Source organism: Buteo buteo, chromosome 2 (genome assembly GCF_964188355.1).
Source record: "Buteo buteo chromosome 2, bButBut1.hap1.1, whole genome shotgun sequence".
NCBI classification, from domain to species: Eukaryota; Metazoa; Chordata; class Aves; order Accipitriformes; family Accipitridae; genus Buteo; species Buteo buteo.
In genome coordinates, this window is record NC_134172.1 from 18,603,105 (window position 1) to 18,627,872 (window position 24,768).

A 24,768-nucleotide genomic window follows, 5' to 3' on the forward strand; every position below is an offset into this window, starting at 1 on the left:
TGGGTTTGCAATCATAGTATGGACCATCTGTTCTGATTTACTACACTAGTATTTATAGCATTAATCTATAAAATACAGCCGTAATAGTAATTCAGAAATGTCAATGAAAATTATTGAAGCTGTTCCTACCACGGTGGCTTTAACTCTAGCGTTCAACAACTCTAGTGTTTCCATAGATTTTAATTACTTCTATGTATCTGAGGTGATACATGTCTCAAGTTGTAAAAAAACTCTGTTTCTCACCTTGAGACTATTGACTTTATGACCAAAAAAATATGGATCTGTATGTTCAGTCCCCATGTGACAAATTCCAAATGTCTTGCTGCTCATGTGTGAAAAATACATGACTTCTACAGTATCTTCTTCCCATCAGAGAGTGCCCTGGGAATTGCTGCATATTCATTTCTAGTCTAAACACCAGCTAATGAGGAGCTTGCCATTAAATCAGAAATCCCTTTCTGAAAAACATAACCTTGTGTTTGAAGACCTGGGCTATTTTATTCACTATTCTACTGCTGCAAAAAATACCTTGTTGCTAATCACAGGCCAGCTCTTGTGTTTTTTAAACCTTAGGAGCCCTTCCCATGAGTTTTTACTCACACTGTTAGCTGTGAGTACAAATCTATTAGCATTAGCAGGTCTACTCAGTTTAATAAGGGGCTTCTGACTGCTGTAATGCAGCTTCAAGCAGCAAACTAAACAGATTTTTCTCTACATAACATTTAAGGCAACTCAAGCCCTTGTTCACTGAAATTATTGGGAACAAGTTTTTTCAGCAGAAAAGATTTCAGATACATATGGTACATAGCCTAATATGTGCACATGTATAGGTCTGCACACAAACACCCACCTTTAATCTTTAAAGTACAATGTTACTTCATGGAGAACAGGATTAGAGTCTCCATGATAAAAGGTTTTAGATCACAGCAACAGACTTAGTTATCAGGAAGACAGCTCACATTATGCACAGTTTTTTCCCTGTGTGGTTATTACCTGGATCATAATATTTTGATATTAAATCCTTCAAATAGTATTTCTACCATTTGAATTTTGACTGCTTCCAGAAATTGTCAGTTCTACCATCTCTTGGCTTCATTACCTAAAAAGCAGAATAACCAGCTATTTTCTCCTTCAGTTCACATATGGAAGTAAAGGTACATTATGTCAATATGAAACATTGCATTCTTTGGTTTTCCTAATGGTTTGGCAATAAATTGCATCGATGACAAGAAATTACAGTTCTGCACAGGAGCCTCTTCTTCATGTTCTGAGTATTGAAAAGAAACCCACCACCTGGATGAAATTTTCCTTTACTTCTACATGAGAAACATAAGGGTATCTTTCTAAACCACCACCGTGGCTCAAGTGGTTTCATCAGTTGTCATCTGCATTGCAAGCATGGACAAGCTACTCTTCTGCTGAGGGCTGATACATGTAGACTTGACATGAGTAACACCGTAATGAATTTTGTCTGACATTTCCCGTACTCAGCCCCCTGTCCAGTTGCACAGACTTCTGCCAAATATAGGCCAGAAGGCTAAAGATTTTCCATCTATGCCTATGTAGGTTGAACTTCTGTGAATATTCAACAAAATCAGTTTGGCTGTCTCCACAAGAGCAGTATGTGCACTAACTGCCCTGGATTCCTCCTGTTGCCAGCAGGGAAAGCAGGTATTTTAGAGGGGGGAGTCATCAGGACTCATTCAAATTTATCTAACCTTTTTTCTTGGATAGGATTTCTTTTTTTGGGGGGGTGGGGGGGTGGGCAGGGGTCATGATTGACTTTGCATCAAGGATGTCACTCTCTGCTAAATCCATCCTTGAAAACGATACAAGAACAGGTCAGCTTCTTTCTTCCAGAATCACATGCTGTTGTCAAAATTGTCAAAACTAACATTGCAGCTGAAAAGAGCAGCCTGTCTGCTGTGTGAAGTGTGCCAGCTACTCTCATGTCTGTGAGGGATTTAATACAAAGTACTGTTCTCACCATAGACTAATCTAGAATGATTAGGTCTGAGCTGAAGAAACTAGCTGGAGAGGGTCTGTGTTTGAAGCAGTAGATAAGACTTGTCATCTCTTGATGAATTTCAGATGGTATATGAAGTTACAGGTAGTGACTGCACGTGTAGAAATTGTATTCTGTATTTGGCTGATGCATAGGATTTGCTTTTAAGTTTGAGATAGAAAATGCTTTCTTAGAAGTATGAAAATGATGTCTTATAGTCAGATTTGAAACTGAATACATTGCTCTGATTTTTAACCAAAATACTTTTTAAAGTATGTTGGAATTTCCAGAATTGGCTTACTGCTACATAAGTATCATTAAATTTGTCCCTCTGGGCACTTCTTTCAAAAGGGTGGGGTAGGTCTTCCCTTAGAGCATGAAGGGTTGTCAAAAGGGACGTAAGGGGGAAGAGGGAGATCAGTCACAGGCTTCTGAATTGATCACTGTTTTTTTACGAGGCTGTATTTAATGTGGTGGTGTCAAACATTCCCCAAGATTTGAACTGATGGAGATGATCAAATCCATCTGCCAATGGATTTCACAGAATCACAGAATCACAGCATGACTAAAGTTGGAAGGGACCTCCAGAGGTCATCTGGACCAACTCCCTACTCAAGCCAGGACACCTAGAACCTGTTGCCCAGGATCATGTCCAGATAGCTTTTGAATATCTCAAAGGATGGAGACTCCACAACCTCCCTGGTCAACCTGTGCCAGTGCTTGGTCACCCTCACAATAAAAAAGTGTTTACTGATGTTCAGAAGGAGCCTCCTGTGTTGCAGTCTGTGCCTGTTGCCTCTGGTCCTGTCACTGGGCACCACTGAAAAGAGCATGGCTCCATCCTCTTTGCACCCTCCCTTCAGGTATTTATATACATTTATAAGATCCCCTGCGAGCCTTCTCTTCTTCAGGCTGAACAGTCCGAGCTGCGTCAGCCTTTCCTCATATGTGAGGTGCTCCAGTCCCTCAATCATCCCAACAACCTCAGTTGTCTGAAGAACTTCGCTGTAGCTCTCCAAGGATCCTGCAAAATGTATGTCTTGTCTTGTTATTAATGCCACCATTTCTTATAACTGTCTCTGAGGTCACAGGTGCAAACACTAAGTAGCAGAGTCAGGACTACATTCCACCAGCATCATAGGAACAGCCTGTGGAGTAAGATGTGTCTTAATCTGTTGACTACATTAATTAAAACATTTACATAGATCCATTTAGGATACAGCATTTTTATTTTACGGTGATAATAATGTTTTGTGTAGTAACAAGGTATCACTGAGGGAAGTGATTATCAGCATTATCAGCAACATTGCCACTATCAACTGAATACCTACTTCTCTGGGGTGTTATCTAAGAAGAAAGTGCAGGTTGGGTTCACAAGATCCTGGGGTTTGGCTGCCTGGGCTCAGGGCCAAGGTAGCTCAGCTGGGACCATGGGGAGAGGCTCCCAGAGGCACTGCGAGGAGGCCATGGCCACAGCCAGCCCTGGTCCTGGGGAAATGCTTGTAAGCTGAGGCTCCATCGCCTGGCCCCTGCCAGAGCTACGGCCACCGCTGTGTCACGGTCCTGCCGCAGCCAGGCTGTGGCCCCTGATCCGGCTGCAGACCACACCTGCGGGCCGACATGCATGTTATCAGGCATTACGTGATCCAGGCGAAACAAGAAACAGACATTGGTTTACTTGCAGGAAAATGAAGTTGTTAGTTCAGCCTGCAAGCTCCTTTTACACAACAGGGGGATATTTTGATGACTTGCCTGGGGCAGAAAGCAAAAAGTGCATCCATGAGCACATTTTCCAAAGAAACATTAGGGCTCTTTGCCATTAATTCTGTATTTATGTCGCTGCTGTTTAGAACATATCTGACTAATTGCATTTACGGTTGTACTGAGAGAAGGAGAGACAGATGTTTTAGCAGTTTGGCTAAATATTATATCACTTCAGGCTCTGACTGGAAAAATTAATAGTTTTCCAAGTACTGTGCCAGAGTCATGATTGTCTTATTACTGAATATGCATCCTGCTAATGGGATCCTTCCTCTGATAACAGGATTGAGAGTTTGGAGACTGAGAGCACAGAATCTTTAAAAATACACCCCATGTAGTTAACGCTATCTGAGATTAATTGCAAAGACCAAACAACATTGTCACTAAAAGCCTTCTGTTAAACATAGATACAGATTTTTTTCATAAGTAATTTATCTAATTACAATTCAGATTTTAAGCAGAACATAATTTTTCAGGAAAAATGACAGCTACAGCTTTCTTCAAACAATCACATTTGACAGCAGTTGATAAAGAAAAGGAAAAAAACCTTTTAAACTAATTTAGAGGCATAAGCAAGAACTGCAAGTTCCTGTTTGTGTTCCAGTTACAATGTTTGGTAGTACAGAACAGCACTCAGGACTTTGTCACTGCTCCTACAGCACTGCAGGTTGCTTCTGTGGTTTTGCAGTCCATTCTGTTGCTGTGGGTAACTTTTCCTGCTCCTCCAGCTCATTGCTGCTTTCAGGACATCAGACACATCTCTGAGTTAATGTGTCATCTGTGTGGGTTTTCCAAGTTATTTTTCTGGTCATATGTCCTATGTATTTGTCTGACACAAATGAAAGAGTAGTCAGTGCTCTGCCATTACTGTCTTACCCTGCATTACAAACTGCTGCTGTCAGAATAGTCAATTGTATTTGTCCTGGCTGCAGCTGAAACTTGCTTTGCCAGAGCATTTTTCAAGATCAGGTTTCTCACTATACTTTTGGGGGCTGGCAATGGTCTTGTTTTTATTTAAATATTCTGGCCTCTGGGACATTTATGGCAGATCCACAGAAGCAGTCAAAACCAAAACACATAGAAGATGCGAGCTCCTTCAGCAATACCTCAGAATACAAGTGCCATCAGTAGATTACGAAAATCCAGCTTTCACAGTGCTAGTGGAACAGTGATTGTTTTGGCAAGAGAGAGCCAAAGAGCAGCACTGTCTGCAGCCAGCCAAAGTTGGTGCTTCAGTCTCACAGATCAGACCTGTCTTTATCATGACTAAAATCAATAGGTTCAGTTACAACTGCACAATGTGGAGATGTATGAAGGATTCTCATGTCTACTTAACAATGCAACTCAGCTGCCTAGATTTGTCAACAGATGTACCAGCCTCAGGAGTTAGGGATGCAAGCTCTGGAGTCATCCTGCTTTGTATCACCCTATTAAGCTCTGGCTCCCTTCCTTCTCTCTTCCCTGTTTCTCCTCTACTTTCACAAAATCATCTCCATTTCTGCTTCCATCAGCATAACGCAATAGTAGCTTACAAAACACAGGGTGAATGACTTTGGAGTGACAACAGATTGCTCTTTCAAATGTAGGGCATCATCAAACAACTTGTTCAACACCTTAAAGCAATAGTAAGATCATCTACATAAAAATTATATGAAAATTTTCAATGTGCTTCATGTAGTTATAGCTTAATTCTTAGATTATCAAAGAAAGTATCTGGACAGAGTAAAACAATCACAATACTAGAAGCTTACTGGGCAAATAAAAGCATATTTAGAGAAATAGACCTAGTGGCCTTCAAAAATAAAAACTTGCCTTTAAAAAAATCTAAACAAAATATTCAAAAGTCTAGAAGCTAACAATTAAGCTTGAATATATTTTTTTAAACTATGTAATAATGTGCCTCCTTAAATAGTGCAGTTGTCAGCCTTCAGCTGCTCTCTACACAAGAGGCATTTCTGTGTCCCAGCCAAAGCTCTGCTTTCCCAAAATCCAGCAGGGAAGAAAACCCATCTCCCACTGATCCTTTTCCAATGTCCCGTATCCGCCACTCATGGGTCCCTAAGCCCTACTGGGACTCCTCCCCACCGCCTGCCTACCCTGTGGACCTAACCATTGGTGGCTCCATTCACGCTGGGCCTCTTGCATGGATGTCTGTGTCTGCCACTGTGTTCTCCCTGAGACACCCCATCCTGCACCTATGAGGTGTCCCAAGGCCGGGCAGCAGCCCAGAGCTGCTACTGCTTCTCCCCTGCTGCCACATCAGCATTGAGTGGTCTGGCAAGCCCCAACCAGCTGCTGGGCAGATGCGGGTAAACCATCAGCAGACTGTTGGAATGGAAGGATACAGGCTCTTTAGAAAGGACAGGCAGGGGAGACAAGGAGGGGGTGTTGCCTTCTGTGTCAATGACCAGCTGGAGTGCATGGAGCTCCGCCTGGGGATGGATGAGGAACCGACCGAGAGCCTATGGATCAGGATTAAAGGGAGGGCAGGCTGTCCACCTGGCAGCTAGGATGAAAAGGACCAGGGGTTCCTGATGGGCAGTGGACTAAGCACAAGTTCACCGCACACACTGGCAGCAATGAAGGCTAACAGAAGACGGGGCTGTATTGACAGGAGTGCAGCCCGTAGATCAAGGGAAGTGATTCTTTACCTTTACTCATTACATCACACTGATGGTGTAGTGTACACCACCAGTACACCACACTTTACTCATCACATCACATCTGGAACCCTGGGTCAGCTCTGGGCCTGCCAGTATAAAAAAGATACAGATAAGCTTGATTAAGTTCAGCAGAAGGCCATCAGGATGCTTGGGGGCTGGAGCAGCAGAGCTTTGAGGAGAGGCTGAGGGAACTGGACTTGCTCAGCCTGGGGAAGAGGTGCTTTCAGGGGAACCTCATGCACTCAGTGCATTCTCCATGCACTGGAGAATACTACCAGAATGACAAAGGACATCTCGGGGTGAATGATAATTAAGTATAAAAGGGAGAAACAATAGAAGGATCCTATTCCCATATTAAGAGACTACAAACAAAGTTTCCTTCACTGTCTTTGGGGAAAAGTCTGCATTTTCTCACTGGAGTAAAATAAGGGCAGGTATTAGGATTTGGAAAAGTTAAACTAGGAGAGCAGATGAGGGACAAAAATTAAAATAAGACAAAGATACACTTCAGGTTTTGCTTTTTAAACTTTTTTACTATTCTTGTTTATTTGGGCTTTCATAAAAAATGGTTAATAAAGAAAAACAGTTGCTTTACTGTATGCTTTGCAACTGGTAAATTTTTAATACTTTGCAGTCATAAAGAAAAAAATTAAGTTTAATTTTTTTGAGAAGAAACCTTTGAAATTCACAATATCTGGCAGTCTTTCTAAAAGGTGCCCGTATTTATAAACATTTGATAATATGCAAAAAAAGAATAACACTTTAAGAATACAATAATGACAAAAATGGTGATAATTCTATGTCGCTTTACATGTACATTCATCATTTAGAGGTGCAAAATACTGTTTTCATCAAGACTTTAATACGGTTTAAAAAATGCAATGTGCATTGAACATACAAATTTACCAAATGAAAATGTGTATGTATTAACCTACCTATTTCCAGTTAAAAATATTGAAAAATAAAAGTAAAAAATATTGAAAGTAACAAGTCAAACAATAGACTGAAATTAATACAGCTAGTGCAATGGTAGAAGAACCTGGTGTGGGTTTTTCTGGGTCAATGAAGAAGAGTACATTCAGCATCACCAGATGTTCTACCCTGTCTGCAGTGACATATTCTGAGATACCACAAAGGGTTCAGGTATCTTCAAAGTTACACAATTCCGGAGTGAGAAGACTCCTATAGCCAGCTCCCATTTTCTCCACTTTCAACCGCAGCATTTTGTTTCTCAACTATTCCATTTGCATCGCTTGTTTCTTCTAAAAGTATTACTACACTTGACAGAGTTGTTTGAGGATCAAGCAGTTTCAGAAGAGGTATGTCCACCTTTCTCTCTTGAAAGACACGGTTCTGAATTGTCATAGCTAACATAGAGTCTATACCCAACGATGAAAGTGGTGTATTCATGGTTAGTTCATCTGGGTTCAATCCGGTGAGGTCGCTCACCAGTGAGGTGATATAGTCTTCAGATTTAATTAAGGCAGTATCCTGGACTTGAGTTTCCTCAGAGGTTTCAAGCTTGTTCCTGAATTCTTCTGACATAAGTGATACGAAGCGACTTTTGAGTGAAATAATCCGAGAAAAAACATGACGCAATAACGCTTCAAAGTTTAATTTGATGACAGCTTGCTGTGGGTTATTCATAAGTAAGCTCTTCCTGAGATACTCATTGATTTCATGCACTTGCAGAATGTCTATGCCCTTGGATCCCAGAATGTTCTGAATATGGTTTTGATTGAGCAGTACACCAAGGTTCAAAGCACCCCAGTTAATGGATTGGCCTGAAAGCCCACGGTTCCTCCGGTAGAGGCAGAAGACATCCAAGAAAGAATTTGCAGCTGCATAGTTTGCCTGGGTGGAATTTCCCAGAAAGGAAGTAACAGAGGAGTAGCACACAAAGTAGTCAAGCTCCTGGCGTCTCGTAGCCCAATGCAGATTGAGTGTCCCTGCTACTTTTGGGTTCAGCACCTTCTGAAAGTCAGCCAAGTTCAGAACTTCAAGATGGCCATCATGTAAAACAACAGCACTTTGAAATACACCTTTGATTGGACTCCCTGCAAAGATGTTCACAATGGACTGGAAAGCTTTCTCAACATCACTGGTCAAAGTAACATCACACTGCACAAACACTACTTTACTCCCTTTATACTGCTGCTGCAAAGCCTTCATCTCTTCTTGCTTCTCATTGCTTGGAATTTTCCTGGAGAGTATCGCAATATACCCTCCTCCATTCTCGGCTATGAATTTCACTGTTTCAAAGCCAAGACCAGTGAGCCCCCCGACTACTACATAAACAGCATTCTGCTTAAACAGCTGCTTGGGGGATTCATACAACGGTATATCTGAAAGCATGGTGATGTCCTTCTGCCTTCTCAGTACAGCAAGTGGGACAGATTTGCAGGTAAAATAGGACATCACAGAGTTTATCCTTTCAAAGTTCTCAGTCTGCTGAAAAACAGAACCTGATAGATGTCTAAACTGTTTCATATCCATGGAACTGATCCATGCATTCACAGTCTTTTGCAATTCCTTTAGAGGTGCTTTCTGAAAAATGCTGCTAAGTGTAAGGTAATGAAAGCTGATATTTTCATGATCAATTCCACTGACATCCTGCATACATTCAGACTGTCTATTGCCACACACTATCACCACGTCTCTAAGAAAGTACATGTGGGCCAGATCCTCCTGAGACAGGCTGTTTACTGGAGGAAGAACAATAAGGGCATTGCATAAGTTTATATACTGGAACTTATCAGGAGTGGGCCTCGCAAGTACTGTTTTCCAACCCATCTCTTCTGCTGCCGCAGAAAGAACATGGCACAAAACTGATGATGGCTCTGTAGAAATAATACCCAATGTTCTGCCATGTTTCCCCTTGGGTAATCTCTGATTGAAGATTTCCCATGCAATGATAAAGTATGACACACAAGGGACTTTCTGAAAGCATGGGAATTTCTTTACATTGAAACAAACTGTTCCTGGAATCTGAACTCGGGATGATGCAGCAGCTGGATAACATGAAACCACATGATCTCCCACTTTTACTTTCTTCACATCAATGCCTGTTGCTGTTACTATGCCACTGAAATCAAGAGCTAAAAGTCCGTGTTTGTCTACTGCTTGTGAATTCCAATACAGCATTTTACCAAAATTACTACTAGAAACACTAACGGGAAAATAATCTTCTGAGTGGAGACATATTTTATCCACTTGAATTTCAACACTCTGTTTGTCAAGCTGAGTTTCAGTGCTGGTGGATAATTCAGCAGACAAGTCTTTTGGTGCATACGGATCAGAAGTGTACAAAGTGTATGTTTCTGACTTCTGGAGAGATCTTGCGGGTTGGCTGTAATCTGCATCTACAAAAGGTGTGCGTCTGATTTCAGCCACATAAATTCTTCCTTGGCTGATGCAAACCTCTGGGTAATCCACACCTTTGTATTTGACAAGAACATCTGCTAGCACTGAGATGTCCAGGGAACTGGAAGAGCTGAGGTCAATCATCTGAAATGTGATTTCTGGAACTTCAATGACACAAGTTCTGGTCATGCCATACAATGCAAACCCACAGTTAACATGATCTACGTATCTTTCTGTTGTTCTGTAGGTGATCACTCTAAGAGAACAACGGGACATTTTCTCTCTTAATGCCACAATAACTTGGCGATAGACTTCACAACACTTTGCCAATTGGTCTACCACTTTGCTTGGGAAATCTTCATTTAACTTTTGAATTCCCCACAGGAACAGAATTTCATCATAATCCTCAACCTCTGCTCTCATTTTAGTCTGTGTTTGGCCTTCCAAGAGGGCTTCCCAGTCCTCATACATAACATATCTCGAACCAGGGTGCAAATATTTTTTGAGCTGCTCAGCTATCCCAAATTTGTCAGCAAACACTAGGACTCTGGGCATAGCCCCCAGATGTCCAATTGTCTGTGAAAGAGAGACTTCTTTCCACTTGTTTTCAAACATGAATTCATTGTCTCTGGAAGATGCTTGCTTCATGAAAGTGATGGCAACGCGCTTGAGTTCAGCCAAAACAGAGCCATGTTTGTCCATAAAGCATCCACAGACCTCTAGGCAGTTCCCAATGGATTTGCTTGTTCTCATATATATCATCATTTCTTCCTCCAGTGGTCGGAGCACCACCAGGCTGCCTATCCCTGAAGGAAAGCCTGCTCTGGACTGGAATGTCCTTGAGGTCAGGACAGCGGTCATCTGCAGAAAACAGTCGAGCAGCACTGGATGGATACAGTAGTTGTACATCTCACTGATGGTCTCCTTGTTCACCTTTATGCTTGTTATGGCTTCCTTTAGTTCCTGGCTGTAATGCACGTCACTGAGCTGCCTGAATATGGGGCCATACTGAAAGCCAATCCGAGACAGTGCTTCATAAACCTCCTCTCTGCTAACCACTGACCTGCATCTTCGATAGATGTCTTGGAAGGAGATGGTGCTTTCTTCCACCACAGCTTCAGACCCCTTTGTAACCTGGCCTGCAGCATAAACTGCATTGGAGGAAGAGAGTATCTCAAAGGCTGTCACTGCTTTTTGTGGACTCAGCTTGATACTCAAGACTTGGGAACTCTGTGTGAGAACACACGGTGCAGAAAAACTGATACTCATCTGGCAAGTACTCAGAGGCACTTTAGGTCTTGAGCTGCTCATCACAGAGGCCAGACCAAGCTCCGCATAAAAAGCACCAGGGACTAAAGCCACACCATTGTTCTTGTGCTCATATAAATATGATGTTGAGTCCTGAGAGAGCAGGCAGCCAAACTCCATGTTGTCACTGTTTATGCCATAAAGCAAAGGATGACTGGAGCTGACGCCTCTTCGGTTTGCTTGTTGATGGATATCTAGACAGGCCATGAGTTTTTTGCGATCAAACTGATATCGCGGAATGGCCACTGGAACACTTTGATACCCATTATAAAAGTGCTGCCAGTTGGGATTATATCCCAGTTCAAACAGATTTCCTACCAGGGTGAAGAGTGTCTGATACTCTGCATCAGTTTGCAAGGAAGAGAACACTTGTATGCCTTTTCCTAGAGTTTCCTTTATGCTTCGCTGCAATGCTCGGTGAGGACTTATTTCCACAAACACCACATTCTCCCTGTCCCTAACTGCAGTTTTGATGGCTTGAGTGAAAGCAACAGGCTCACGAGTATGCCGGGCCCAGAATTTGCTCTGAGCAAAGTCATTTTCAGTAGCAGCCATCCCAGTCAGTGTTGAAATCACTTCGATTTCCCCCTTCTCTTTTTCTAAAGGCTGTATGTTCTCTTCCAACTCCCCAAGTATCATATCCATGCTAGGACTGTGGTACGCAGCCGGGACACTTAAAACATGAAGAAAGATGTTTCTCTGGCTGAAAGCTTGAGCTAAATCTCTCTGGACAGCATCCACAGAGTCTGCATTCCCGGACAAGGTGCAGGAAACTGGGCTGTTGAAAGCTGCAATGCACACCTTTCCCGAGTAGGGATGCAGACGTTCAGCAATCTCTTGAACAGGGATGTTTCCAACCACCAACATTCTGCCCCTGGCAGTCTTTGCCTGTAGCCTGCTCCGGTGATAAATCACTTTGACTGCATCTGCCAGGGAAAGGTACCCAGCAAAATGCGCAGCAGCAACTTCCCCTACTGAGTGTCCAACAGCAGCGACTGGCTTAATACCCCAGTATTTCAGAAGAGAAGATAAGGCAACCTGCAGGGTAAAAAGCAAGGGCTGGGAAAGCTCTGGATTCAACAAATCCTTTGGGCTATGACGTCCTGCTGGCAGGAGGCTGATGGGAGCGTGTTTCTGAAAAAGCGCTTCTATTTCCTTACACTTGTCTCTGAACACTGGCTCTGAGCTCAGCAGTGCCTCACTGAACTCCTTCAGCATTACACCGTTGCCACAGAATACAAACACCAGCTGTGGTTCTGCCTTTGACATGGCAAGTTCAGTGCTCGCTGCTGACATAAGCTCTTGCTGCAAGTGTTGGAGAGAATTTGTGACAAATGCTTTTCGGTACCTGTAGTTGGCATGGCTTCTTCTACAGGCAGACGTATAGGCCAGGCTTGGGAGAGTTATAGAATTTCTTGTGCTCAGCTGGTCAGCTGTATCGCTCATCATCATCTGAAGGGATTTACTTGATGCTGCTGACAGCAGAACTAATTCAAGGGGCCTCTTAAAGGCAGGAAGAGGCTCTAGCTGCTTACCCTGCCTGACTACAACGTGAGCATTGGTTCCTCCAAATCCAAAGCAGTTGATGCCAGCTACTCTTCCATATTCACTGGATTCTTCCCAGGGCTCTACTGTTGTGGGAATTGCAAGGTTTAATTTATCTGTATCGATGCTGCTCATCTCCTTCGAGTAATGCAAGGATGGAACAATCTTTCCATGATGCATCATCAGAAGCACTTTGATTAACCCTGCTGCTCCAGCAGCTGATTCAGTGTGGCCAATATTTCCTTTCACTGAACCAATTTTCAGAATGGAAACTTGTGAAGACCTGTTTTTACAAATGACACTACCTAGGCTTTCAGCTTCAGTAGGATCTCCAGCGGCAGTTCCTGTACCATGTGCTTCAATGTACTGCACAACTGAGGGATCAACACGAGCTTCATAAATGCTGCGCAGTAACTTCTCTTGCTCTATTTGAGACGGTCTTGTGATTGGAGTCATGGACCTACCATTCTGATTTACTGCACTCATATTTATAACACCCCAGATTTTGCTGTAGTCTTCCTTTGCCTGTTTCATAAAAAGGTAAAATTATCTTTAATAATCTCATGCTTTCTCCGTATAGGAGAAAACAAAATAAAACAACAAAACCAAGAACAGACAAGAGTATGATACTACCTTCTAAATGCATGATCACTTTCCCGTGGTAGGGGAAGTGCATAAATGCTTAATGCTTAATAAATGCTTCATTACTCTTAGGCTTGAATTAGAAAATCTTTTCTGGAAAAGTAATCATTAGAGCTGAAGATACAAAATTCAGGTAAGCAACCAGTCTTATTTTAGGCTGCTTCACAAGCAATCTTACCTTTTTCAGTGGCTTGAGGAAAACAACACCACAGCCTTCTCCCCTTCCATAGCCGTCTGCCTTTTTGGAGAAGGGTTTGCTTATTCCCTCTGGAGAGATCATTTTTGCTTTACTGAGAGATACAAAGGTGCGGGGATCTATTATGCAGTTCACTCCACCACAGATTGCTGCCTCACAATCTCCTGAAGTAAAATAGAAACATACACATGTTGAGAGGTCCAGGATGAGAGACAGAAACAGTAGCAATCCTAATTTTGGTGTCCAGCATCTCTTCAGTCCATTACCTGATTTAATAGCTTGTGAGGCGTAGTGCAGAGCAAAAAGAAAAGACGAACATGCAGTATCAATAGTCAGTGATGGTCCAGTCAGGTTAAATGTGAATGAGACCCTGTTAGCAGCGATGCTCATTGCTGTTCCAGTACCATCATAATGATTTATTTCACTCACTGCTCTGCTTGTTATGATTTCATAGTCTCGATTCATAAGACCTGTAAAAATATCAAATACGTGTCACATTAACCCAAGCAAACAAAAGGGATGACAGCTCTAAACCTGACAGCATGATTTGGTTTTCTGTTTTAATAGTAAACTACATGGCATCAGTGCTCCTATGGTGAAGCTTTGCTTCAATGCAAGTCAAAGGCAAAACTCACAGCAATTTCCGTTGGACCCAACTTACACAAACATACCTAACACTTGAAATTTCTACCTGCACAGTAAATGACAGGCTTTTCCTGATGGCTTAGTTCATTCTATGATGCAGTTAAGCTCTGTGTAGCCTGCTTAGAGCCCTCTATCTTAGTTTGAGAGTGGGTTTTGGTTTAGCTATGGAATATATATTAAGAAGTTGCAATGACGATAGCTGGTATACAAACATACAAGACATTAGCTAAAGTTTCTCAGATGTACCAAATTAAAGGTCACAGCATAAGCTACATTCAATGCTTTTTATTTACCTTTAGTTTGCTCACTGTGATCCAGTAAGACAGACAGAAATAGAAAAGAAGAACAGGGCCTGTGAGAGGAGTTGTGTCCTCTTTCTGAGAACACATATGCTTGACAAACAGTGGATCCCCAAGTCCATGGGCATGTGTGGAAAATGCAGTACCTCTATTCAGAGAGCAAGGAATAGTCTCCTCTGTGAAAGAAGAGCATGTCTCAGACTAAAAGGTAATCTAAAGAGTTTGCCCCTATAGTTATATCAGCCCAACTATGCCAGAAAACTCCTCTGAAAAGAGACACAGATTACACCAGAAAAAATGTGCTGTTATTCTAGCTCCTTGATTGAATAGAATAGAATAGAATAGAATAGAATAGAATAGAATAGAATAGAATAGAATAGAACAGAATAGAATAATAGTTCAGTTGGAAGGGACCTACAACAATCATGACAACTACCTGACCAATTCAGGGCTCACCAAAAGTTAAAGCATGCTATTAAGGGCATTGTCCAAATGCCTCTTACACACTGACAGGCATGGGGCATCGACCTCCTCTCTAGGGAGCAAGTTCCAGCATTTGGCCACTCTCTCTGCAAATAAATGCCTCCTGATGTCAAGTCCAGACCTTCCCTGGTGCAGCTTTGAACCATTCCCATGCATCCTGTCACAGGATACCAGGGAGAAGAGATCGGCACCTCCTTCTCCACTTCCCCTCCTGAGGAAGCTGTAGAGAGCAGATTTTGCCCCTCAGACTCCTGTTCTCCAAACTAGACAGACCCAGAGTTCTTAGATGCTCCTCACAGGGCATGTCTTTCAGCCCTTTCACCAGCTTTGTTGCCCTTTTCTGGACACCTCCTTTTTAAACTGTGGGGCCCAGAACTGCACACAATACTCAAGGTGAGGCTGCACCAATGCTAAATACAGCGGGATAATCACCTCTTTTGACTGGCTGGTTATACTGTATTTAATGCACTAGATCTTTTTCCGCAGGGCTGCTCTCCAGCCACTCCTGTCTCAACTTATACTTGTGTCCAATGTTACTCCATCCCAGGTGCAGAATGCGGCATCTGCTCTTGTTAAATTTCATGCCATTGAGGACTGCACAATGCTCCAATCTATCTAGACCCCTCTGCAAGGCCTCTTGTCCCTTGAGACAGTCAACAGCACCTCCCAATTTAGTATCACCAGCAAACTTAATAATGGTGCATTCAACTCCGGCATCCAGATCATTGACAAAAATACTGAGCAGAACTGGCCCTAGAACTGAGCGCTGAGGAACACTGCTGGTGACTGGTTACCAGCCAGATGTAGCCCTGTTCACTACAACCCTTTGAGCCCTGCCATTCAGCCAGTTCTTCACCCAGCACACCGTGTACCTGGTCATCTCACAGTTGGACTTGTCCAGAAGCATGCTGTGAGGGACAGTATCAAAGCCTTACTGAAATCCAGAAAAACAACACCCAAAGCCTTCCCTTCATCCACTTGGCAGGTTACCTTATTGTAGAAGGATATCAGATTAAACAGAACTTTCCCATTGTGAACCCATGATGACTGTGCCTGATGATTGCATTGTCCTTTAAATGTCTTTCAACAGCACCCAGTATAATCTTCTCCATAATTTTTCCAGGTACTGACGTAAGCAGTTAGACAAGTACACCTTGGTAGCATACTAATATCTACATGAGGATTTCTGCTGGTTTAAAAGGATCTCAACCCCCACAGCACCTTAACCAATGTTATACCGGAAAAAAGCGTAGGCCTGGCTTGAGAGTATCATTCCTGGAAAGGGTTGTGTTGAGGAGGCAGTTTAACTGTTTCCTGCTTCAACTTCAGTGCCTGAAGACACTAAGCGAAGCACCTAAAATAGATACATGAATTATATAGGCATAGAATCACAGAATGGTTCGGGTTGGAAGGGACCTTGAAGATCATCTAGTTCCAACCCCCCTGCCATGGGCAGGGATACCTTCCATTAGACCAGGTTGCTCAAAGCCCCATCCAACCTGGCCTTGAACACTTCCAGGGATGGGGTATCCAAAACCTCTCTGGGCAACCTATTCCAGTGCCTCACCACTCTCATGGTGAAGAATTTCTTCCTTACATCTAATCTAAATCTACCCTCTTTCAGTTTAAAGCCATTTCCCCTTGTCCTATCACTACATGCCCTTGTAAAAAGTCCCTCTCCAGCTTTCTTGTAGTCCCCCTTTAGATATTGGAAGGCTGCTATAAGGTCTCCCTGGAGCCTTCTCTTCTCCAGGCTGAACAATTCCAGCTCTCTCAGCCTGTCTTCATAGGAGAGGTGCTTCAGCCCTCTGATCACCTTGGTGACCCTCCTCTGGACTTGCTCCAACAGGTCCATGTCTTTCTTATGTTGGAGGCCCAGAGCTGAATGCAGTACATGAGGTGGGGTCTCATGAGAGCAGAGCAGAGGGGAAGAATCACTTCTCTCAACCTGCTGGTCATGCTTCTTTTGATGCAGCCCAGGATACTGTCGGCTTTCTGGGCTGCAGACACACATGGCCAGGTCATGTTGAGCTTCTCATTAACCTACACCCCCAAGCCCTTCTTCTCAGGGCTGCTCTCAAACTATTCTCTGCCCAGCCTGTATTTGTTTGGGCTTGCCCCAACCCATGTGCAGGACCTTGCACTTGGCCTTGTTGAACTTCATGAGGTTCGCACAGGCCCACCTCTCAAGCCTGTCAAAGTCCCTCTGGATGGCATCCCTTCCCTCCAGAGTGCCAACTGCACCACACAGCTTGGTGTTGTTGGCAAACTTGCTGGGGGTACACTCAATCCCGCTGTCCATGTCGCTGACAAAGACATTAAACAGAGCCAGTCCCAACACCGAACCCTGAGGAATGCCACTCATCACTGGTCTCCACTCGGACATGGAGCTGTTGACCACAACTCTTTCAGTGCAACTATCCAGCCAATTCCTTATGCACTGAGTTGTCCATCTGTCAAATCCATGTCTCTACAATCTAGAGACAAAGACGTCGTGCAGGACAGTGTCAAATGCTTCGCACAAATCTAGTCCATAATGAACTTCTAGAGTAGCCTAGTAATTCTTACCAAAAATAACCAGTAGTGTCATAGCACAGTAGCCTTAGATCTCCAGTGCTAGATACATATGTAAAGTTTATGAAGGAGCGCTCTAATCTTTGTGAGGTTCAAATGTACTTTCTTCACCATAAAATTTTCATCTTACCAATAAAAACACCTGTTCTGGTGCCACTGACAGCTTCTACAGGGACTCCTGCATCCTCCAGGGCTTTGTATGTACATTCTATCAGTAACTTCTGTTGTGGATCCATGCGTTCAGCTTCCATATTATTAATCCCAAAAAGGTGGTTGTCAAATGAATTAAATCTAAAATACACAGACCAGAAAATGGTACAATATATATACAATATGCATTTACATCTAGACTCAAAGTACACATTTTTTGCAATTTCATGAAAAGCAAACCAGTAACCTGTGTTTAGGCCACAGTTCCCATTTATGAAAATCAGAAGAAAATGTTTACAGGCCAAGGATGTTTTATGTCCCACCACAAAATATGTATTTTTATCAATGATTCTGCATTTCAGAGTTATGAGCCCACTCCTAGAAATTTTTATTCAAATGGTTATTCCACTAGTACCAACAGGACTCAGATGATGAAAATTTGCAGAATGAGACTCCCTCTGCTGTAATGTGGTCTTAGCCAAAAAGTTTTAAACAAATATTGTCTTCTAAATTATTTTAAGGCAATATAGACCAATGCTTTACAATTTAAAACCAATAAGCAGAGGATCAGCTCAGATGCTTCCAAGAGATACTCGTACTTCTGTAATAATAAATTGAAAATATTTTATCGGTGTATGTGTGTATTTATCTTTAAAAAAATTCTTCAAAGTAGGCCCACACTTACAAAAGACCAAGCCCAGGCTTAATCTTGTATCCCAAGATCAGATTTGTATGGCCATCTATCATTTCTTGATTTCAGTGGAGAATTCAGTATCTAGCATGGGACTAATCACTGAAGTAATTCTGGGTCCTACAATTCAAACCTGCTAAGTATTGTTTTCAGGAGGCAGTAAGATTCCTTCTGTGCATGTGAACTTCTCGTTTGAATAAAGGTCTACAGCCTGAGGATTTAAGGCGAATGTGGATTTAAAATAAAAGACACTTATGTTGATCTTTGTCATGGTGTAACCCCAGCCAGCAACTAAGCACCATGCAGCTGCTCACTCTCTTCCCCCCCACACCCAGTGGGATGGGGGAGAGAATCAGGAAAAAGAAGTAAAACTCGTGGGTTGAGATAAGAACGGTTTAATAGAACAGAAAAGAAGAAACTAATAATGATAATGATAACAGTAATAAAATGACAATAGTAATAATAATAGGATTGAAATATACAAATTATGCACAATGCAATTGCTCACAACCCACTGATCGACGCACATTTAGTCCCCGAGCGGCGATCCCCCCCACCCCCACTCCCCCCAGTTTATATACTGGGCATGATGTCACATGGTATGGAATACCCCTTTGGCCAGTTTGGGTCAGCTGTCCTGGCTGTGTCCCCTCCCAACTTCTTGTGCCCCTCCAGCTTTCTTGTTGGCTGGGCATCAGAAGCTGAAAAATCCTTGACTTTAGACTAAATGTTACTTAGCAACAACTGAAAACATCAGTGTTATCAACATTCTTCTCATACCGAACTCAAAAACATAGCACTATACCAGCTAGTAGGAAGACAATTAACTCTATCCCAGCTGAAACCAGGACAATCTTACTGTAATTTGCTATTCTTCATTTGCTATTAGTCATAGCCCCCATGCAGCTGTACCCATATCTCTGGGATAATTTGACATGAGGACACAAGTGAAGGGACGCACACTGCAGTTTGCACTGCCAGACTTTCTCTTTACACTAGTATCTTTACCTGATATTTGTACATACATAATCCCTCAGTATTATGGAGGAATGGCTCAGAATAAAGAAAAAGGTTTTTTTAAGACATGACAGTATGAGCCTAGACAAAAGCAAGATTATTATGAAATTATTAATAGTTCAGGTTTACAAGCAAGCATAACACTCAAATTAAGCATAATTTTGCTTCTTGACTATCTATCAAAACCAGACTTCCTTAGTTTGTCTCTAAATTGTCACATCTGCACGTGAACTAGAGCTACTTGTCCCCACAAGCATGGGATTAGGTCCTGAGGTCCAGCAAAGCTGGCTAACCTTCAGGCTGAAACTGGAGGAGACTTACCAGGCAGTTTTTACAGCTCAGAGTCCATACTCCATGACCTTCCTCTGCAGTCCACAGTACTATAGACAGTACAAATTACGTGACAGGCTGGAGACCACCTCAGATTCAGTATATACCCCCTCATGCATAATGCATGTGTACTTCTGTATATCCAAAATGCAGACACCCCCGTCACATGACAGGTGACATCTCAAAGGTGACTATGGACATACATGTTGGATTATGTAATCAAAGGTCATATGTGTTCCCAGCCATGTACATATGTGCTTAACACAGCCTGCAACTAAATTCTTTCATCGATGTCACACACCAGGAATTCCTGCAGTTTCACAACTGCATGTTCATCATGTGAGATAAAAGAAAGCTAGTTCCTAGGTCCCATTTATAAGCTTTCCCTGTGCCTTGCACTCTCTGAAAGGCTGGACACGTTAGTCTAAGTACAAAAAAAAATTGGTGGCATAGCTGAGTAACAGACTTACTCATTCAGAAGAGCCGCTCGTGTTGTACATATTTTTCCTGGCTTGTTATCATCTGGATGATACCACTCTTTGGCATTAAATCTCTCGGGGGGGATTTCTACTGTGCAGTTTTTGCCTTCCTCCAGGACTTTCCAGAAATTGTCAATTCCATCACCTGTTGTACAAAGGTTTTAAAGTAGATTAATTTATGTGCTCCCCCTCCCCATGCAGACTCAGAAATGCACGCTCAGTTACAAGGAACTCCCATGTATAAATCTAGGTTGCTCAAGTAGAATCACCAGAGACAGAAATGATCATTCTTTGGTGAGTGGAAAATGGAAAGGTATGACTGATCCCTTCACTGCTTGCCTAAAAGCAAAGGAACCCCACAAAATCTTTAACCTTCTGCTGTGCCCTTTCCCCTACCACCTCACCTCATCTACTATATACATGCATCATGTCCTTAAGGACCACATGGGTAGGATGAAGTCCTTCTGTATCTGTACAGCACCACTCCTCAGGCAGCTCCACTGGCAGCAAAAGGTCATCTCTGGACATTAGCTCTTTGAAGACAGATTGAGCTTACAAACACCAGGAAAACGCCAGAGGCATTATCCTTTGTCCCTAACACTAGAAGGGCATCTAAATCAAACATAAAAGTATGCGTATACTCAACACTGACAGAGCTCATCAACACCTCACTACTGGATTGCAGGGGACCCTGTCCTTAGTGGTTGAGAACCAGAGCTCCAGCTCCAGGCTCTGAGGATATGGCTAGACCCTCTTCTTAGCCCTGAAACTAACTAACATGGCATCCACACAGTGGCCCACATTTCTCCTCCTCCCAGCTTCCACTTCCCCCAACATAGGTAGTGGCCTCATCCACACTCACTCTGGAAACATTCTCTTGCAGGTGCTAACCTGTGGCATGCCCAAGCACTGACCTGGAAAAGCTCTGAGTGACATGGGTCAGCGCTGGGCTGTGGACTGTGCCAGCAGTCAGTAACGGTGATTGCAGGACGCCCTTCCCACCCAAGCCCTCCCGTGGTTAGTCCATCATCATAGACACAGCCTCAGACACTAGCCAGACACGATGTACTTTAACGGCTCCCAGTGCTCAACAGTTCTTTTGAGGCAAGTTCAGAAACGCAGTCCTGAGCATGCACCGTGCAGATCAGGACATGTGTTCACTTACTGCATGGCGACATAATTAAGAACAACGTTTCTGAAGAGAGTCCCTTTACTGGCATGTCTGGACCAACAAATGGCTTGCACCAAATTAGTATTTAATGCTCAGGCAAGAGATTGCTGCTATATATTTACTAGCACTTTACTAGATTCAGAACCATTCATGTTTGCTCACAGTTACCTATGGGCCACATAGTTATCGCTCTAGCACATACACCTATTGAATCTTGGACAAAGGGAAGCCAGGAACTGAAATGTGGTGAGGGCAAGAAAGAAAACACGGAAAGGGAGAGACTAGCATGGTCACCTTTAGGGCTGAACACCACCTTGCAAGGATAGAACTGTATTCCACTCCCTGGATTATTTTTGGATTTTTAAAATCTGTGTCTATCTAATGTAAAGAGTTTTGACAGCAGCAGCCAGAACCTAGAAATCACTCACAACTCTCTAAATGTCTCCACCCATCTAATCTCAACCATCTAACCTCAGAATATAAAGTCAATTCTCACTTTCATAAGGCCTAATTATAACTAAGATTGTAAATATGAGACTATTGTAACAGAGGCTGCTGGCTTTTATTATGGTAGGCAATATAGGTTCTTTACTGAAGTCAGCTTCCCACCTTGTACAAGAGGCAGTATTTAGGTGTGTATTTGTAAGAGGCAGAATGTGACTAGAGACAGAGCTGTATTTATCTAGCCCTGCTCTCTTCTGGAACCTTTCAAAGTAAATCCTTGAAGTGTAGTAAAATCCATGAAGTGTAATAAAGGAGGAAGATTTCTTTTAGGAAAGGGTCTTTTAGGAAGACCCAACCTATTTATATTACAGGCAGAACTGGTGATACTGACAGGCCCTCGATCTGTCCTGTCCCTATAGATGCATAGTCCTACAACAATGCACAATCATCCGGCCAGTGCAGGTACATAAAGCTTAAATCATCCCAGACTCACCCAGTTCATTTGTACAAGTTTCATGTGTGCAGCTGAATGCCCTGCCCACAGCTAGCACTGCAGGTCTGTCTGTCAGTGGACAAATTTGAACCAATCCACTTCTACCACAGCGTGACCTTTTAAAAATATCCTACAAGTAGCAAAGCAATGAATTCTACAAAAGTAAGGGAGGAACGTGTTGTTTCCCTCCATCTCAACCATAACGAGTCACTGTGCTTTTCAATGTTCACTCAGCAGCCCGGTTTGCTTATACCCAAAACTTACCTCCGGGAAAGTTGCATCCTATTCCCACAATAGCAATTTCATCTCCAGTCTCCATCTCCTGGGCTGCGTAATACAGGCATATATGTCAGCCAGCTCAAACAATTATGTATGCATTTATCATTAAATAAATATTAGGTAAAAAGGCGAACCTCCCACAAACGCACATACTTGTTCAAAGTTTGATTATCTTGAATAACCTATTATTGGTTGTGATGAGAAATGACACTCCCTACAGGTGACCAGAGCTGTGCAGTATTTTTCTTGTTGTCTCTACTTTTAGAGGAAAATCCCTAATACACCAGACTTCCTCATTCACAGACACTTGCTTTTTACTGTTAACCTCTGCTATTCCTACCACCAGCTGATCTGCTCTTGAGCCTCTCCCCAGATCAGTCCTGTTTCACTTCTTGCATCCAGAAGTGAATTGTGCATTGACCAAGGCACACTTTCAGCTCTATCATCTCTATCCTATTCACAAAGCAGGTCTCCCAAACAGACTCTGCAAACTGCCAGTTAAAATCAGACCATGTAAACAGCCAACAGACAATCAAGTAGTTGAAGTAACAAAAGGTGCGTCATTCAGAGCTCTTCTTTGCTGGATCCCAAGGCTGCTTAGCTTTTGTGTAAATCAGCTTCCTCTGTAGTCAGAGGTTAACCCCCACAGACCATGCTCAAAGCCACCAACAGCTACAAGATCTCTCTCTTCCTGACCATGCCCAGTCTCCAGGTAGCCCCACTACAGCCACACGAAGAACTGGCCTTTCAGCTCATTTGCAGCTTCACAGGGAAAGCTTTTTGTTGAGAAGCAACTCAAAATAAAATGTGATTTTTTTCAGCAAATCAGATGGCAAAGAAAAAAATTGTTTGGGATCAAATTACATACCTCAGTATAGAATTTAAAGCTGATTTTTTTTTCCTTAATTCTGGGAAGGGAACTTGTGAGATAAACATCAGTTCGATTCAACTGATTTAGAACTCACTAGGATGCCCACCTCAGAACCCTTCAGTCCTCCTGGGCTTGCTTCAACCCACAAACAGAAGAAGATTCATGTTGAAGGGGATTTTGGGGGATTCTTGGCAGTGGTGATAGATTCTTATCTCAGTGATACTACAGTAGGTCCCAAAGAGTTCTTCTCAGTTATTGACTGACAGCAGTAAAGCAGAGGTGAGGCTGTTTTACAGCCCCACACATCATTCATAGTTACCATTCTTGGAGGTTTGCTTTGAAACATGAAATTAAAAACGACTGCTGAGATTCACACTTTCAAAAATTTACTTCTTGGTTCCATTAACTAAGACAGAGAAAGTTAAAAGGCCACCTAGCAAAAATAAGGAGACCAGAATCTGCCTTTCTAGCAGTAAATTCTATTTTAGCAACAATACAAATTCTAAAAAGCTATGAAAATTGTTTTCCTTTAGTTCTTTCAAAATTGTCTATAATTTCTGTTTTTTCTATTTCATATTTTAATTTCATTGCTAACCTAAAGCTGCAAAGCCCAACATATATACTTTTATCACAAAGGTACTTTTAAGCGTTGTTACTAAGTTAGCACTTAAATAGCATGTAATAGAAAAGTAAGGACCTTACTATTATAACATAAAATATGTCTTTGGCATCTATAGCGTTATCCAGTGAGCTATGTAACTCTTACCTTATATCATCCCAGTAGGGTGTACTAATAGGCTGAGTCTGTGGAAGTTGTTTATATAGGATTCTGTGAGGTTTCTTATTCAAATGCGCATGCTAAAATGCGGTGAAAATGTTAACGCCTTTCAAAGCAAAAAAAGCAAATGAGTCATCAGTGGCCGTGACTAAAGTTCAAAAGCACTTCCCTGAAGTAGTAAATTCTTGATGATACCAGCTTTTACACCAGGACAAGGGTAAAATCTCTGTCTTACCTAACTTCTTACAATTAGCAAAACAATAAATTGGAGATATCTTGCCATGAGATAGCCCATAAAAAATTTTGATCTTAAGAATATGATTTAGAAGACTCTGTCTTTAACATCACAACTCAATTTGGTTTGCTCTTAATATCAACAAATCTGAACTAGCATTTAAAGCCCCATCTATTTGCTGGAGGCCCCATTTGTGAAAACTAAGCATAAACTCTCTATAAACTTAAAACCTGAGTTTCATGTTTGTTTCCACAGCTGCATTCTTTTACTGAGCAGAAGCATTTAAATATGCAAGCACAAAAAGCCTTGTCAAAACACAAATAGTCTCAAAATATTTCTGAGTCCA

General features: G+C 42.3%; 1 protein-coding gene across 1 annotated transcript; it reads right to left on the minus strand.

Annotated features, from left to right (window-relative positions):
• Nucleotides 1-6,949: 6,949 nt before the first annotated feature.
• Nucleotides 6,950-22,593, minus strand: LOC142028614 (uncharacterized). Its single transcript, XM_075022454.1, has 6 exons — nucleotides 22,524-22,593; nucleotides 20,143-20,296; nucleotides 17,615-17,775; nucleotides 13,750-13,953; nucleotides 13,466-13,647; nucleotides 6,950-13,170 (listed from the first exon to the last, which is right to left on the minus strand). Exons 1-6 carry the CDS (start codon nucleotides 22,576-22,578, stop codon nucleotides 7,612-7,614), a joined length of 6,315 nt encoding a protein of 2,104 aa, XP_074878555.1. The 5' UTR covers nucleotides 22,579-22,593; the 3' UTR covers nucleotides 6,950-7,611.
• Between the last annotated feature and the right edge of the window lie 2,175 nt (nucleotides 22,594-24,768).